The 13852-nt window shown below is 41.0% G+C and overlaps 1 protein-coding gene across 14 annotated transcripts in view; it reads left to right on the forward strand.

Moving 5' to 3' along the window:
• DOCK9 (dedicator of cytokinesis 9) overlaps window positions 1–13852 on the forward strand; it is a 446969-nt gene that overhangs the window by 88956 nt on the left and 344161 nt on the right. For 3 of the 14 annotated variants that reach the window (XM_077482978.1, XM_077482989.1, XM_077482986.1), the window contains exon 1: window positions 7362–8010. The exons of 9 other annotated variants lie outside the window; for them this stretch is intronic. In XM_077482978.1, coding sequence (XP_077339104.1) covers window positions 7888–8010 — 123 coding nt within the window. In that variant the 5' untranslated portion in view covers window positions 7362–7887. Of the gene's footprint in view, window positions 1–7360; window positions 8011–13852 lie in introns of those variants that run through there. 2 more of the 14 variants (XM_077482984.1, XM_077482983.1) reach the window with 2 other exon arrangements.

A 13852-nucleotide genomic window follows, 5' to 3' on the forward strand; every position in this document is an offset into this window, starting at 1 on the left:
AAAATCCAGTATACATACCGGACACTATAACTTTCACGCAACCAAATATACACTTGTTGAAAAGTAGAAGAATACATTTTGTCCTGAACTCCTAAAGAAATTAAAGAAAAAAAGTAAATTTGTATGTTTTTTAGCAGAAAATAATTTTTTTTTTTCCTTTCTAAATTGTCTTTTTTTTTTTCTCCCCATTTATATCTTTAAAAAAACAAAAAAGAAACAGCAGTGATCATATACCACTGAGAGCAAGCTCTATTTGTATGAAAAAAAAAATATTTGGGTACATTGTTACGTGACCATGCAGTTGCCATTTAAAGTAGTGCAGTGCTTAATAGACAAGGTCATGAAGGGGGTAAACCTTCCAGAGGGCAAGTGGTTAAATATAAGCTGACCATTATAAGCAATCCCTGTCCTTGTTCAATGGTTTGCCTCAACCCTCTAAATGGCACTTTTGATGGACAGTTTGGTCTAATGCAGCCACCACATCTAAGCCCTTGTACACAGGGTCAGAGAATCCGTCGGAATATGTCCTATCGGACCGTGTTGTCGGATAATCCGACTGTGTGTGGTATGCATGGGACTGATTCCGTCTGATATCCGTCGGACCCAATTTTCCAACATGTTGGAAATATTTCCTGACCAACTGGGCCAATTGGACAAACTCCGATCATGTGTAGAGAATTTTGATCAGACCAAGTGCCACGCATGCTCAGATCAAATTCCTACATCAAAGCTATTGGCTACTAGCCTGAATATAGTCCCATCGTAACGAAATTTCGTCATCACGTTCTGAAAGATCAGATTTTTTCGCCAACTTTGTCAGACCGTGTGTATGCAACAGTTTCGGACAAAATCCGACGGGCAAAATCCGAAGGATTTGGTTGTGGAAATCTCCGACCATGTGTACAGGTCTAACTGCATTATCGGTGTTAGAAGTGGCATGCTCAGTGCGCCTGCGCCGATATCTACGGCGCATGCGCTGTAGACATTGATGCGGCTATTTCTGCAAATATCTCCTAAACCTTTTAGGTTTGGGAGATATTTCTTGCACCTACAGGTAAGCCTTAATCTAGGCTTACCTGTAGGTTAAAGTGGTTGTAAAGGTGTTACAACCACTTTAAGTACACAGTTTCATAGGTCTTTGTGCAAGAGCATGCACTGTCATTAAAGGCCTGTTTCACATGGGCTTCAGTTTGTATAAGAGCAGTGTTAATAGCAAGCTTTGTTTGAAGCTTTTAAAGAACCATTTGGCTCCAGTTTGTAAATGTTGAACATAGATCCTAATGGGTGTGTTGATTGTCACCTTAAACAAGCTGCTAGCTTTCAACAAGACATTCTGAAGCTTGCTAGCAGATTGTTTAATGTGGCTATCAGCACTCTCGTTAGGATATGTGTTCAGCATTTAAAGAGGCCATTTAAAAAAAAAAATGCAACCTGCAAGGCAAAGGCATAATGAGCTAGTATGCATAGCATACTAGCTTATTATGAATACCTTACCTGAGAACGAAGCCCCCAAAGCAGTCCTCCATCTTCATGTTCGCCGCTGCCATGTATCCTGGAGTGAATTCCGGGTCTCGATGCTCCGGCGCTGTTATTCGACAGAGCCGCGATGACATCACTCCCATGCATGTGCATGGGAGCAGACACGAGCGGCATATCGCCGTGATCTGCGGCCTGCCCAGTGCGACTGCGTGTCACTGTCTACGGCTGTCTTTTTGTAAATATCTCCTAAACTGTATAGGTTTAGGAGATATTTCTTGGACCTACAGGTAAGGCCCCTTTCACACGGGACAGATCAGTAATGATCCGCCCCATGATGCAGGGGACCGTCCTGTCCGCTCTCCATTCTCCTCTATGGGGGATTGGACGAACATGAACAGTCTGTCCGTGTTCATCTGATCCGCTCTGTAGACGGATAGAAAAATAGGATTTTCCTCCATCTGCGGAATTGGACGATAGCTGCAGACACCCGCTATCCCATAGGAATGCATGTATGTCCGTATTTCATCCGCAAACGGATGGATGAAATAAGGACATAATGTCCGCATGTGTGAAAGGGGCCGAAGCCTTAATCTAGGCTTACCTGTAGGTCAAAGTGGTTTGTAAGGGTTTACAACCACTTTAATAACCATTCAAACTGAAGCTTAATGGTTCTTTAATAGCTTCAACAAAGCTTGCTGAAAGCTCTTGGGATGCTTTGTCACAGCTTGCTGTTCACACTATTCTTATGCAAGCTGAAGCCTGTGTGAACCAGGCCTAAGACTGGGTACACACTGTTTTGGCATAGCCGTGCATTGCAGCTCACTGGAGAGCAGATGTTTCTTTCATTCACACAGACGCACATATGTGAATGAAACACAATAAGGTGGCCCTTGCTCCTCATGTAAAATATATTATCATGGCATAATCTCTTTATATACCCAGCAAGGCATTTTATATTGAAAGAGCAGGGCTTTTGTGTTGCTTTGTGTTTAGCACATTCATGAAATCTATTATCCACGTTTTCAAATGTGTCGTATTTATCTGCTAGTGCTGCATATGGCTACCATAGTGGTGCTCAAACATGTATACTAAATATGTGACTGTTGCTTTCACCTTCTACCATCATAATGAAATCCTGTGCACATGCATTCTCTGTTTTGTAGTGAAATTCTGTTTATATTGCCATGTACCCATGATAGGAGCACAGGATTACATAAGCTGCTATGGGAAGGATCAGTCAGGTCCATAAAGCTGACAACAGGGTAGTTGGTGCATGTGTTCAGGAGACAGCACTGGATTCCAATGGTGGGCTTGACCATACATTATACAATTTTCTTGTTCAAGTTCCTTTAGCTTTACCTTAAACCATGTAGTGCCTTTCTGATTGCATACAATTTGAAAGTGTTTAGGTTTGACCTCATGGTTTTGGTAAATCTAAATTAAAATTGCATAATGTATGTCTCACTTGCAGTTTTATGACTGACATACGAGAGGTTTTGAATAGATTAGAATAATGTTTTTAAAGTGTATTAAAGTGGTTCTAAACCTGAGTCATAAACTATGAACAAAATACATATATCTGTAGTGTTTACTTATCTCTCTCCAAAGCTGTAAGTGTGGTTTCTCTCTGGTGCTTCCTTCCACCGTTATCCGCTTGAGCCACTTCTGAAAAGTTTTCCCCACACATGAGATAAACTTGTGACAGGGAGGAGAACTCGGCAACTAGGACTGCAACTAACGATTATTTTCATAATCGATTAGTTGCCCGATTTATTGTTTCAATTAATTGATCGGTTAATAACCTTAAAAAAAAAAGCGCTGTGTATAATTTAGTTAATATGTAAATGTAAAAAAAAAAGCAATCTATTCTTAAATATCTCTATGCAGTGGTAAATATAAATAACCAACTATATGGTTAGAGAGCTAAATCTCTAATCCATTCTGAGAACAGTCAGAAGAGATGTACTGTATATACTATTAGGGGAGATCTTCCCACCAAAATTTTTTATTTTAAGAACGTTTTTTCGATTCTCTAATCGTTAGTGGGGTCAAATCGATGTTCATTTTCGACCACAGTGATGGGAAAATTTGGAAATGGAAAACTGCTTGGTGAAAGGAATTTTCAGACAGTGTATGTGTGTTTTTTGTTCAGAAATTATATTCATTTTAAAAACAATGTTAAAAACAAGTGAAAATTCCAAAACAACATTCTTTCAGCGAATGTACAAGGAATTTTTCCTCTGAAAATTGATCCGTGTGGCCAGCGTAAGGCTTGGTATGCAGTTTGCTTTTGTTCTGTTTCTGCAGTACTTTTTCCTGTTTTGATTTTTGCGCATATGATTTTGCTGTCATTTGAGTTTTTGCATTTTTTTTGGCCAATTTGTTGTTGGACAGATTAAAAAACACAAATTGCTGCAAAACCCATTATATGCATTTCTGCAGCTTCTCCATTGAAGTACATTGAACCAAAAAAAGCATTGTTTTGCATTAAAAAATAGTCTCTGACCGTTTCCAAATACACAGAGGCTGAAAAAAGCATATATGTGAACGTGTCCCATAGGAAACCATGTAAGTGAACTGTAGTGCGTTTTTGCAAAAAGCACCAAAAAATACACATAGATGTGAAGCAGTTCTAAGACGTTTAGAGGGGTTAAAAAAAACTAAAAGTAGCCCTTTATACTACAACAAAAAGCAGATAATCACTACTGTAAGGAGTTCATTTTTTTTTTTTTAACTGTAGAACTGTGAAAATGGGCTCATTTTTGTTTTTTTAACCCCATTATGTTACTCACCGATGAATCAATTATGAAAATAGTAATCAATTAATTTCATAATCGATTAGTTGTCGATTAATCGATTAGTTGTTTCAGCCCTATTCAGCACACATCTTGTCTATTCAGAACACAGTTCTGTATTCTTCTTTAGCTCCTCTTTGCTGTGTGGAATGGCTGTGGGCCTTTCCTCCAGCTCTCACACAACGTAACTGCAGCTCTCTGCCCCCTCCTCTGAGATACTAATAGATGGAGAAGGATTTTATGCCCTTTTTGAAGGGGTGTAGGGAAGTAAAACTTATGTAGGAGGATTTGTTTTATCTCTGTGTATCATCTGAGGCCAGTCATTTCACTGAGAATATGAGAGCGTTTGCAATCATTTTAACTGCTAGTCAACCAGCCACCGCAGTTTTACTGCGGTAGCATAGCTCAGCTGCTTGAATCGCCGTTGTTACGCCTGTAACATAAACGGCCACTAGGGGGCGCTCGCTCCCTGAGCCGATGTGAGTACCCAGCGGTCTCGATCACTGCCAGGCTCCTGCGTTCGATCCTGGTACACTGTTTCCGATTCTCTGAGCAGTGAACTGACAGATTGTCTGTCTGTTCATACACAGTATGAACAGCGATCTGTTAATCTGCACAGTCCCATCCCCCCCTTCAGGTGGCGCACTCCCTAGGACACATATTAACCCCTTCACTGCCAGTGACATTTTTACAGTAATCTATGCAATTTTGTACGCCATTACTAGTAAAAAATTTTTATAAAAATGCCATAACTCTATCCCCTATTTTGTAGACGCTATAACTTTTGCACCAACCAATCAATATACGCTTATTGCGATTTTTATTTTTTACAAAAATATGTAGAAGAATACGTATCGGCCTAAACTGAGGGAGAAAAAAAAAATATTTTTTTTATATATATTTTTTTGGAGATGTTTCTTATAGCAAAAAGTAAAAAAATTTTTTTTTTTCAAAATTGTCGCTCTTTTTTGTTTTATAGCGCAAAAAGTGGTCTGGTCTTTGGCCAGTCAAATGGTCCGGGGCTTAAAGTGGTTGTAAACCCTTACAACACACTTTGACCTACAGGTAAGCCTAGATTAAGACTTACCTGTAGGTCCAAGAAATATCTCCTAAACCTACACGGTTTAAGAGATAATTGCCGAAAGACAGGCACTGCTGTCTACGGCGCATGCGTACTGGTGCACTGAGCGTGGCATCGTCAACTACGAAGATGCCGCGCGTGTTGGCTCCCATGCGCATGTGCGACGTCATCGTGGCTTCGCCGAATGACAGTGGCGGAGCAGCGAGACCCCACTGAGAAGATGGATGCGCCGGACTACAGGGGACATGGGTGACATCGCTGGCTCCTGTGTCAGGTAAGTGACACATAATGGGCTACTATGCGATGCATAGTAGTCCATTATGCTTTGCCTTTGCAGGGAATGAAAGGGGAAGTAAACTCATCAGGGTTTGCTTCCTCTTTAAGTGGTTAAGCTTGCGTGTAAGGTACTACTTTTAAAATGCGTCTAATGTACAGGACCTTGGAGGTGCCTGCTATGTGCTGACATGTGGGGTTGACTTCTGAGCAATTGCTCCTGCTTTTGTGATATAAGAGTGCACTCTACTGGATAGGAAGTTCTGGAAAGCAGAACTTGTACAGCGCAGGATATATACATTTATTTTAATAAAATACTTTTTCAGTAAAAATCAACGTAAAGATTTTTGTTTAACCACTTGCCTACTGGGCACTTAAACCCTCCTTCCTGCCCAGACCATTTTTCCGCTTTCAGCGCTGTCACACTTTGACAATTGCTTGGTCATACAACATTGTACCTAAATTAAGTTTTTATCTTTTTTCACACAAATAGCTTTCTTTTGGTAAAATATTTAATCGCTGCTGTGGTTTTTTTTTTTTTTAAGCAAAGAGACCTATATTCAAAAACAAAAAAACGTTATAACATTTTGAAAACTGGTAATTTTTCTCCTTTGATGGGGGGGCACTGGTAGGTGACACTGGTGGGCATTGATTGGCAGCACTGGTGGGCAAAAATAGGTGGTACTGATTAGGCAGCCGCGGCTCTCTGTGTGAGGGACTGATGTCCCTCTGACAGAAGGCGTGATTTTTTTTTTTCTCCTCACGCTGACTGCGTGAGGGAAATAAAATACTGATTACTGATCTTCTGTATACATCATGTGATCAGCTGTCATTGGTTGGCAGCTGATCATGTGGTAGGGGGCCGGGCTCCAATCTGTGATCAGTTGAGTCTCATAGATTTGGTGATAAGAGCGAGCTGTGTGTGACCCGCAGGCAGCTCATGCTTGGAAGGATGTCCATTAACACCCTCCTGGCAATTAAGGCCCATGCTCTAGCCATCTTTCAGCTATACCTCGGGCAGCAAGTACTTAAGATACATTAATAATTTAGTTTTATTCAGCATGAAGTGGAGCTTGATCATGTAGCATTAGGCTGTATATTCTGCAATCTTTACCAATTTGGTAAACTCATTCAATGAATCCAAGCTCTGCAAGCTGACATAACATGCACTGCATTGATACATTCACACAATTTCACAGATAAAACAAAGTATACTCTACAATCTGACAGAATCTGTTCTGATATCGCTGTTTTACTAACCTGACAGCTTAATATTCTAAGTGGGAAACCTTCATTTTGTTTGCAAATATTAAGGATTCTATCACAAAGAATGAGTCCTTATATTTAAAGAGCACCTGTCATTTCAGATCCATCTTGGCAGCGTCTGTTAGTGGGCATCCACTCACCTGCTGCCGCCATGTCGCTCACCTTGTAGCGTCACTGCCGCATCACCAGCCATCCCATTAATGTGAATGAGACTGTCAGTGAACCAATAGCAGGTCAGAGGAGGAGCCACTGTGGGACAGAGATGACAGTTGCTCTTTGATTTAAATGATCATTTTTAAAGTAAACACGGATTGCCCTTTCCCCAGGTGCTCTGTATCTTTAACAGCTGAGCTAGCTGTGCGGTAAAGCAATTTAATTGTATAAGTTAGTCTTGGCATGTCGGTGTTCCCTCCCTTCTGATTAGTAGCAGATTACTAGGGTGTGCACTTTCCCACACAACAGACTTGTGCTGCTCTGATATTCAGTCTGTGCTGCCTGCCTGGGATAACAATGGAAGCTAATATACCTTCTTTTTAAAGTAGCTTTTAGTCCTAAGAACCTTTAAAGAACAAAAGAGACAGTGCTCATTGTAGATTGTCTGAACACTCCTATTTATCTCATAAAACAAAAGCATGCGTCCAGCTAAGTAAGTAAGGCGGCTGCTGTTAAGAGAACATCTGCTCCTTCCAGGCTGAGCCACATTGCACCATGCACAGCACAGCACTTGTGGCTTGTTTTCCTTGTGTCATGAAAACAGATCCTCCTTTTCCAGCCTGGACAGTATTCCAGCCCCCTTCAGAGGCCGGCTCACAACCTTCCTGCATTTCTCCCTAGAAAAGACTTCAACTCTTGGATTTTCTTCTTTTTTTTTTTTCTGCTTTGAGAATGGGAGAGGCACTTCCCACTCCCTCGGCTTTCTGACATGCTAGTGAATACTGGAAGAGATTGAAGAGTTTTTGGGACCTGTTACCGAGGTGGTGAGCACAAGGCAAAATGCAGAGTAGGACAAACACCGGTAAAAGTGTGAAGAAGGAGCTTGTCATTGAGTCTCCTCGGCAGTATAAGGATGCTGCTGCTGACACAGAGTTGGAGGCAGAGAGTCCAGCACCCGAGCCGGTAAGGACTGGGGGGTTCTTGTTTGTCTTGCCAAACTAGCCCACTTGTGTTTCAGGTTGTCAGATAAGAGCCTCAGCTAAACTTGTTACCCTTTATAGATTTGTAATGTCAGTAACTGTTCTGGCTGTAACTCTAGCCATACACACACAGATTTCTTCGTACATTCCTCTATCGGTGCTCAACAGCGGGGTGAAAGAAACGCCATGCTGACTATTGCATTCTGACAGCCAATAGTTACGGCTGTCAGTATTCCCAAACAGTGGCTGCATCTGATTTAGTCACTGTCCGCAAATTTTTCACCTGCGTCCTTAAACAAGTCAATTGAACAATCCGTTTTTGTCACTCCGAGTGGTGCTGACAGGGACATCCATGGCTTAAATGTCAGCCAGTCCAGCAGGAATCGGATGACATTGTCCTGTGTATGGCAGCCTTTAGGTGTTGAAATGTTTAGAAGACCAAAAACAGTTTTTGTTTTCCCTGATATATCTTTGGAAAAAAAAAAAAAAGTTTCTTTGTGAGTTAACTAAAAAATGAGTGGCGTTATGCCTACAGTGCCTTTTTGATGTGGTGTTGACAACAGCTTCATGCGTATTAGTTTGTTCTGGGAGCTTTCATGTATATGTGTTCATCCAGTGGTCTTAATCTCAGGGCGTTAAGATTAGGGTATCGCTCTAATTTCTGTCTCATGTCTTCTACTTTTAGAGGGGGATACCTTTTGTGATGTATGATTTTTTACTGGATGCAGAGTTTTTCTTAAGAATGTAGAAAATGCTATGTACAGTACCTGAGTGTGTTCTTCCTAATGACCACCGCTCTTCTAATGGGAAAGTCTACTAGTGCAAGGCTCACTAATGACTACTTAGCAGAATGTACAATCCTTGTCAACATTTACCCACGGTCATTTATGGAGTCTTTGCCTGTCTATTCCATTCTCTAAATTTTAGTACACGTATAATCATTTTTTAGAATAAACTTTTTTTCAACTTTTTTTTTTTTTTTAAATGCCGACGGGGAGCTGTTCCTTCCACTGACACCTACAGGGGGGGGGGGGGGGTGCTGTTCCTTCCACTGACACCTATGATGGGGGGCTTTCTATTGCCACTGCCCGGCCCCCATAAAGTCTTAATTACAGTAAACTGGCCCTTTGTTTGCTAAGTTTGGAGACCCCTGGTCTAGAACATTGAAGTATGTTATATAGCACTGATGGTTACCTTAAGTGCCGGTTCACACAGGAGCGACTTGTCCAGGCGCCTGACAAGTCGCGTTCCGTTCTGTACTATGGAACCGTTCTAATAGGAGCGACTCAAGTCACTCCGACTTAGAAAACAGGTTCCTGTACTATTTCAGGGTACTTGCATTGACTTCTATACAGAAGTCATTTTGCAAGTCACCGCTGAAGTCGTGTGCAGGTCGCGTCTTTGAGTCGCGCTGCAAGTCGTGCCGCCCCTGTGTGAACCGAGCCTATTGTGTGATGTTCACATCAGTTCCCGACCAGTTTTCCATAACATTTGGCAAGCTGTGAAATGACAGCATTTGCTGGGAATTGGGGGATGGAATGTAGATGGATAAGGATGTAAAATAGGTGAAACCCTTACTGAGGACTCAACGCTTAGTTTGGATAATTATTGTATTTACTTTATGTTGATCATGAAGTTTTTCTCTTACTACTATGGTATGTCTTTGTTTTGCACTCTTATCCTGCCATAATTATGGTTTGTGCAGTTACACTCTTCACTAGCAATGCATGCTGGAAAGTATGGAATTTTTCACATAAACACACTTGGAAATATTTGAAAGGTGAATAATGTTTCACATTAAAGAATGACTGATGGCCAGGACATTGAACTAAGGATTACATGAATATCATTGTAGAAACCTTTGCGTAAAGAAATAGTGAGGCTGTCATTGCTACAGTAATCTCTCCCACGGTATCTTCAGTATGTTTAGTAACCAATCTGGGCCAACTCTGACTCCTGATTCCTCGTCCTATCATTACTTATATTGGGCAGGTGACCCGGAAAATGTTAAAGACCTATATGAGCAGGTAACTAGTGTTTTCAGGAGCCTCAATGGCAGCCTACTAATTCATACTATTTTTAAGTGTTAACTCCAAAACCTACAAACTTCTGGTCCTGTGAATCAGTTGGATCTGGATGACTATGAAGCATTTTCAGCAAAAGCCAGCAGTGACCACCCATGAAAGTGCGACATCTCACAAAGCATGTGACTAGCTAGTTTTCACAGTCCAGCAGCACTTTGTCACTTTACAATAACACTGCTGGACCCTTTAGTTAAAAATAAATAAATAAATATATATATTGGAGAAAATAACATAATAAAAAATGTCGGTAAGGACGAGCAGAGATTTTGGGGCAATGAAAATGCAACTGGAGCATACATCCGTTTCAGGCTGCCATTTAAATGTTTGTACAAAGGAAGTGTTTGCTTTTTCACAGTATAGTTTTTTTGGTGGTGGTGGAATATATATATATATATATATATATATATATATATATATATATATATATATATATATATATATATATAGTTAGTTAACTTTGTGAACACTAACATTATTGTTATACTGTAAAAATACATCAAATGTTAACGGTATTATCTGTTGGCCAGCATCACACATCAGCACTCTGCTTGTCTTTATCATTCCCACCAATGGGAGCCACAGCACAACAGTCAGGAGCTCCTCATCTGTGTCCAGTTCTCCTACTATATAAACCCTATACAGTGCCTTGGAATAGTGTTTATACCCCTTGAAATTTTCCACATTTTGTCAGGTTACAACCAAAAACATAAATGTATTTTATGTGATAGACCAACACAAAGTGGCACATAATTGTGACGTGGAAGGAAAGTTATAAATGTTTTATTTTTTTTTTTTTTTATTTTACAAATATCTTAAGTGTGGCATGCAGTTCTATTTAGCCCCCCTGACTCAATACTTTGTAGAACCACCTTTTGCTGCAATTACAGCTAAAGTCTTTTTGGGGATGTCTAGAGTGATATTTTTGCCCATTCTAATTTGCAAAATAGCTCAAGCTCTATCTGATTGGATGGAAGCATCTGTGAACAGTAATTTTCAAGTCTTGCCACAGCTTCTCAATTGGATTTAGGTCTGGCCTTTGACTGGGCCATTCTAACACAGGAATTTGCTTTGATATAAACCAGGGATATGCAATTAGCGGACCTCCAGCTGTTGCCAAACTACAAGTCCCATCATGCCTCTGGGTATCATGCTTCTGGCTGTCAGTCTTGCTATGCCTCATGGGAGTTGTAGTTTTGCAACAGCTGGAGGTCCGCTAATTGCATATCCCTGATATAAACCATTCCAATGTAGCTCTGGCTGTATGTTTAAGAGTTGTTTACCTGCTGTAAGGTGAACCTCAGCTCCAAGTCTTTTGGAGACTCTAACCGGTTTTCCTCTAAGATTGACCTGTTTTTGGCTCCATCCATCTTCCCATCAACTCTTAACAGATTCCCTGTCCCTGCTGAAGAAAAGCATCCCCACAACATGATGCTGCCACCACCATGTTTCATGGTGGGGATGATGTGTTCAGAGTGATGTGCAGTGTTAGTTTTCTACCACACATAGGGTTTTGCTTTTAGGCCAAAAAGTTCAATCTTGGTCTCATCTGAGCAGAGCACCTTCTTCCACATGTTTGCTGTGTTCCCCCCACATGGCTTCTCACAAATTACAAATGCAACTTCATATGCCCTTCTTTCAACAATGGCTTTCTTCTTGCCACTCTTCCATAAAGACCAGATTTGTGGCATGCACAACTAATAGTTGTCCTGTAGTCAGGTTCTCCCACCTGAGGTGTGGCTCTATGCAGCTCCTCCAGGGTTACCATGGGCCTCTCGGTTGCTTCTCAGATTAATGCTTTCCTTGCCCGGCCTATGCCATACTCAATCCATCACCCGAAAATGGAAAAGACAGTGCTCTGTGAGATGTTAGAAGCTTGGGATATTTTTTTTATAACCTAGCCCTGCTTTTAACTTCTCCACAACTTTATCCCCGTCCTGTCTGGTGTGCTCCTTGGCTTTCATAATGCTGTTTTTTCACTAAGGGTCTGTAAAAAAAACATGAGGGCTTCACAGAACAGCTGTGTTTACTAATTAGGTGACTTCTGAAGGCAATTGATTGCACTAGATTTTATTGAGGAGTATTGGAGTAAAGGGGGGCTGAATACATATGCACTCCACACTTTAAAGATATTTAGTTGGAAACAAACATTTGGAAAACAATTAATTTTCCTTCCACTTCACAGTTATGCGTGACTTTGTATTGGTCCATCACATAAAATCCCCCAAAAATACATTTGTTTTTGGTTGTACCATGACATGTGGAAAATGTCAAGGGGTATGAATACTTTTTCAAGGCACTGTATGCCAACACTTGATGCTGTTCTCCATTGAGCACTATGCATGCTAATGAGAGTGCCATGTACACTTGCTATTTATACGCCTGCTATACATTAGTTAGCTAGCCTGACGCTCCTTGCCATGATAGGCGACTCGCCTATCTCTCCTGGGTGTATGTCTGTAATTTCTATGGCAGGATTGAGAGCAGCACCACTGTGAAGCTTCAAGAGATCCCTGTGATGGTCATCTTCAAGAGACCCTGAAGCCTCCTTAAGGCTGGATTCACACCTATGCAGTTTTAGTGCTTTTTGCATTTTGCAGATTTGCACTACAGTCCATTTAAAGCGGAGCTCCACCCGAATTCCTAGTCCTATGCCTTTGTGATCATCTGCTTCCCTAATCGCTAGATATCCCCCTTACCTTGCTGATGTCTTCTTCTCTTTTTTTTTTTTTTCTCATTTCAAATCTCCTGCTCCTGGAGATTCCAGAAAGGGGCGGTGCTGCTGCTGATATGAGTGGGGCTTCAGCGGCAGGTCAGCTCTTCCTGTCGGCCGCACGGGCTCCTGGGATCGTTTTTTCAATTTCCCAGTAGTCTGTGCCGCGCCCAGGCTCGAGTTCTCGCCCACGCGCATCTCAGTTGCCATCACAATGGGGCAGGACTTCCTAAGACGCTTTAACATGGTTTCCTATGGAACACTTTTTGTAGTGCAAATCTGCAAAATGCACTAAAACTGCATAGGTGTGAATCCAGCCTTAGAGGACCTGTCACCAACATTATGCAATTACATAGGTTGCTTGTCAGCCTAATTGAGTTAGCAAAAATCTTAGTGCTAGTTCACACCAGACGTAGTTCCGTGAGCTTTTTTTTCTGCACTAAAAATGCTTGCACAGTGTTTTCCATGTATTTCAATTTCTCTAGTTCACACCATGGAGTCGGTTTCCGATGCAGAAACTAACCGGAAACTGACTGCATGGTGTGAACTAGAGCCATTGGAATACATGGAAAAAACTGTGCATGCATTTTGTGAAGGAAAAAAGCGCACAAAACTGTACAGAACTGCATCTGGTGTCAACTGGCCCTAAATGCAGAATTCCAGTTTTAATTTTTATTACAGAATTATTTCCTGTCTGGCAGAATTGAAGACCGTCGGGCTGAGTTCCTCTCCAACATTCAGGAGAAGCGTGTTTTTATTTTTATTTTTTATTTTTTATTTTTATCAATGAATAGAATGCTTCCTCTGATTGGCCAAGGTAGAGAGGCAAGCGGATGTCAGTCCTGCTTACTGTATATAGCTTAATGCTCCTACAGTATATATTACACCACACATAGCGGCTCCATCATTCAATAGTTTGGGCCAGCTTGAAGTATTTAAAGTGAAATTAAACCTTGAATTCTACTTTAAGTTAAACAATGAGAATTTTTAACAAAATAATAATTAAACCTTTTTTAAAAAGCCCTTCACAC

The sequence above is a fragment of the Lithobates pipiens genome, unplaced genomic scaffold, assembly GCF_037356315.1.
Source record: "Lithobates pipiens isolate NorthernLeopardFrog02 unplaced genomic scaffold, aLitPip1_a1.2 Scaffold_16, whole genome shotgun sequence".
In the NCBI taxonomy this organism is placed as follows: domain Eukaryota; kingdom Metazoa; phylum Chordata; class Amphibia; order Anura; family Ranidae; genus Lithobates; species Lithobates pipiens.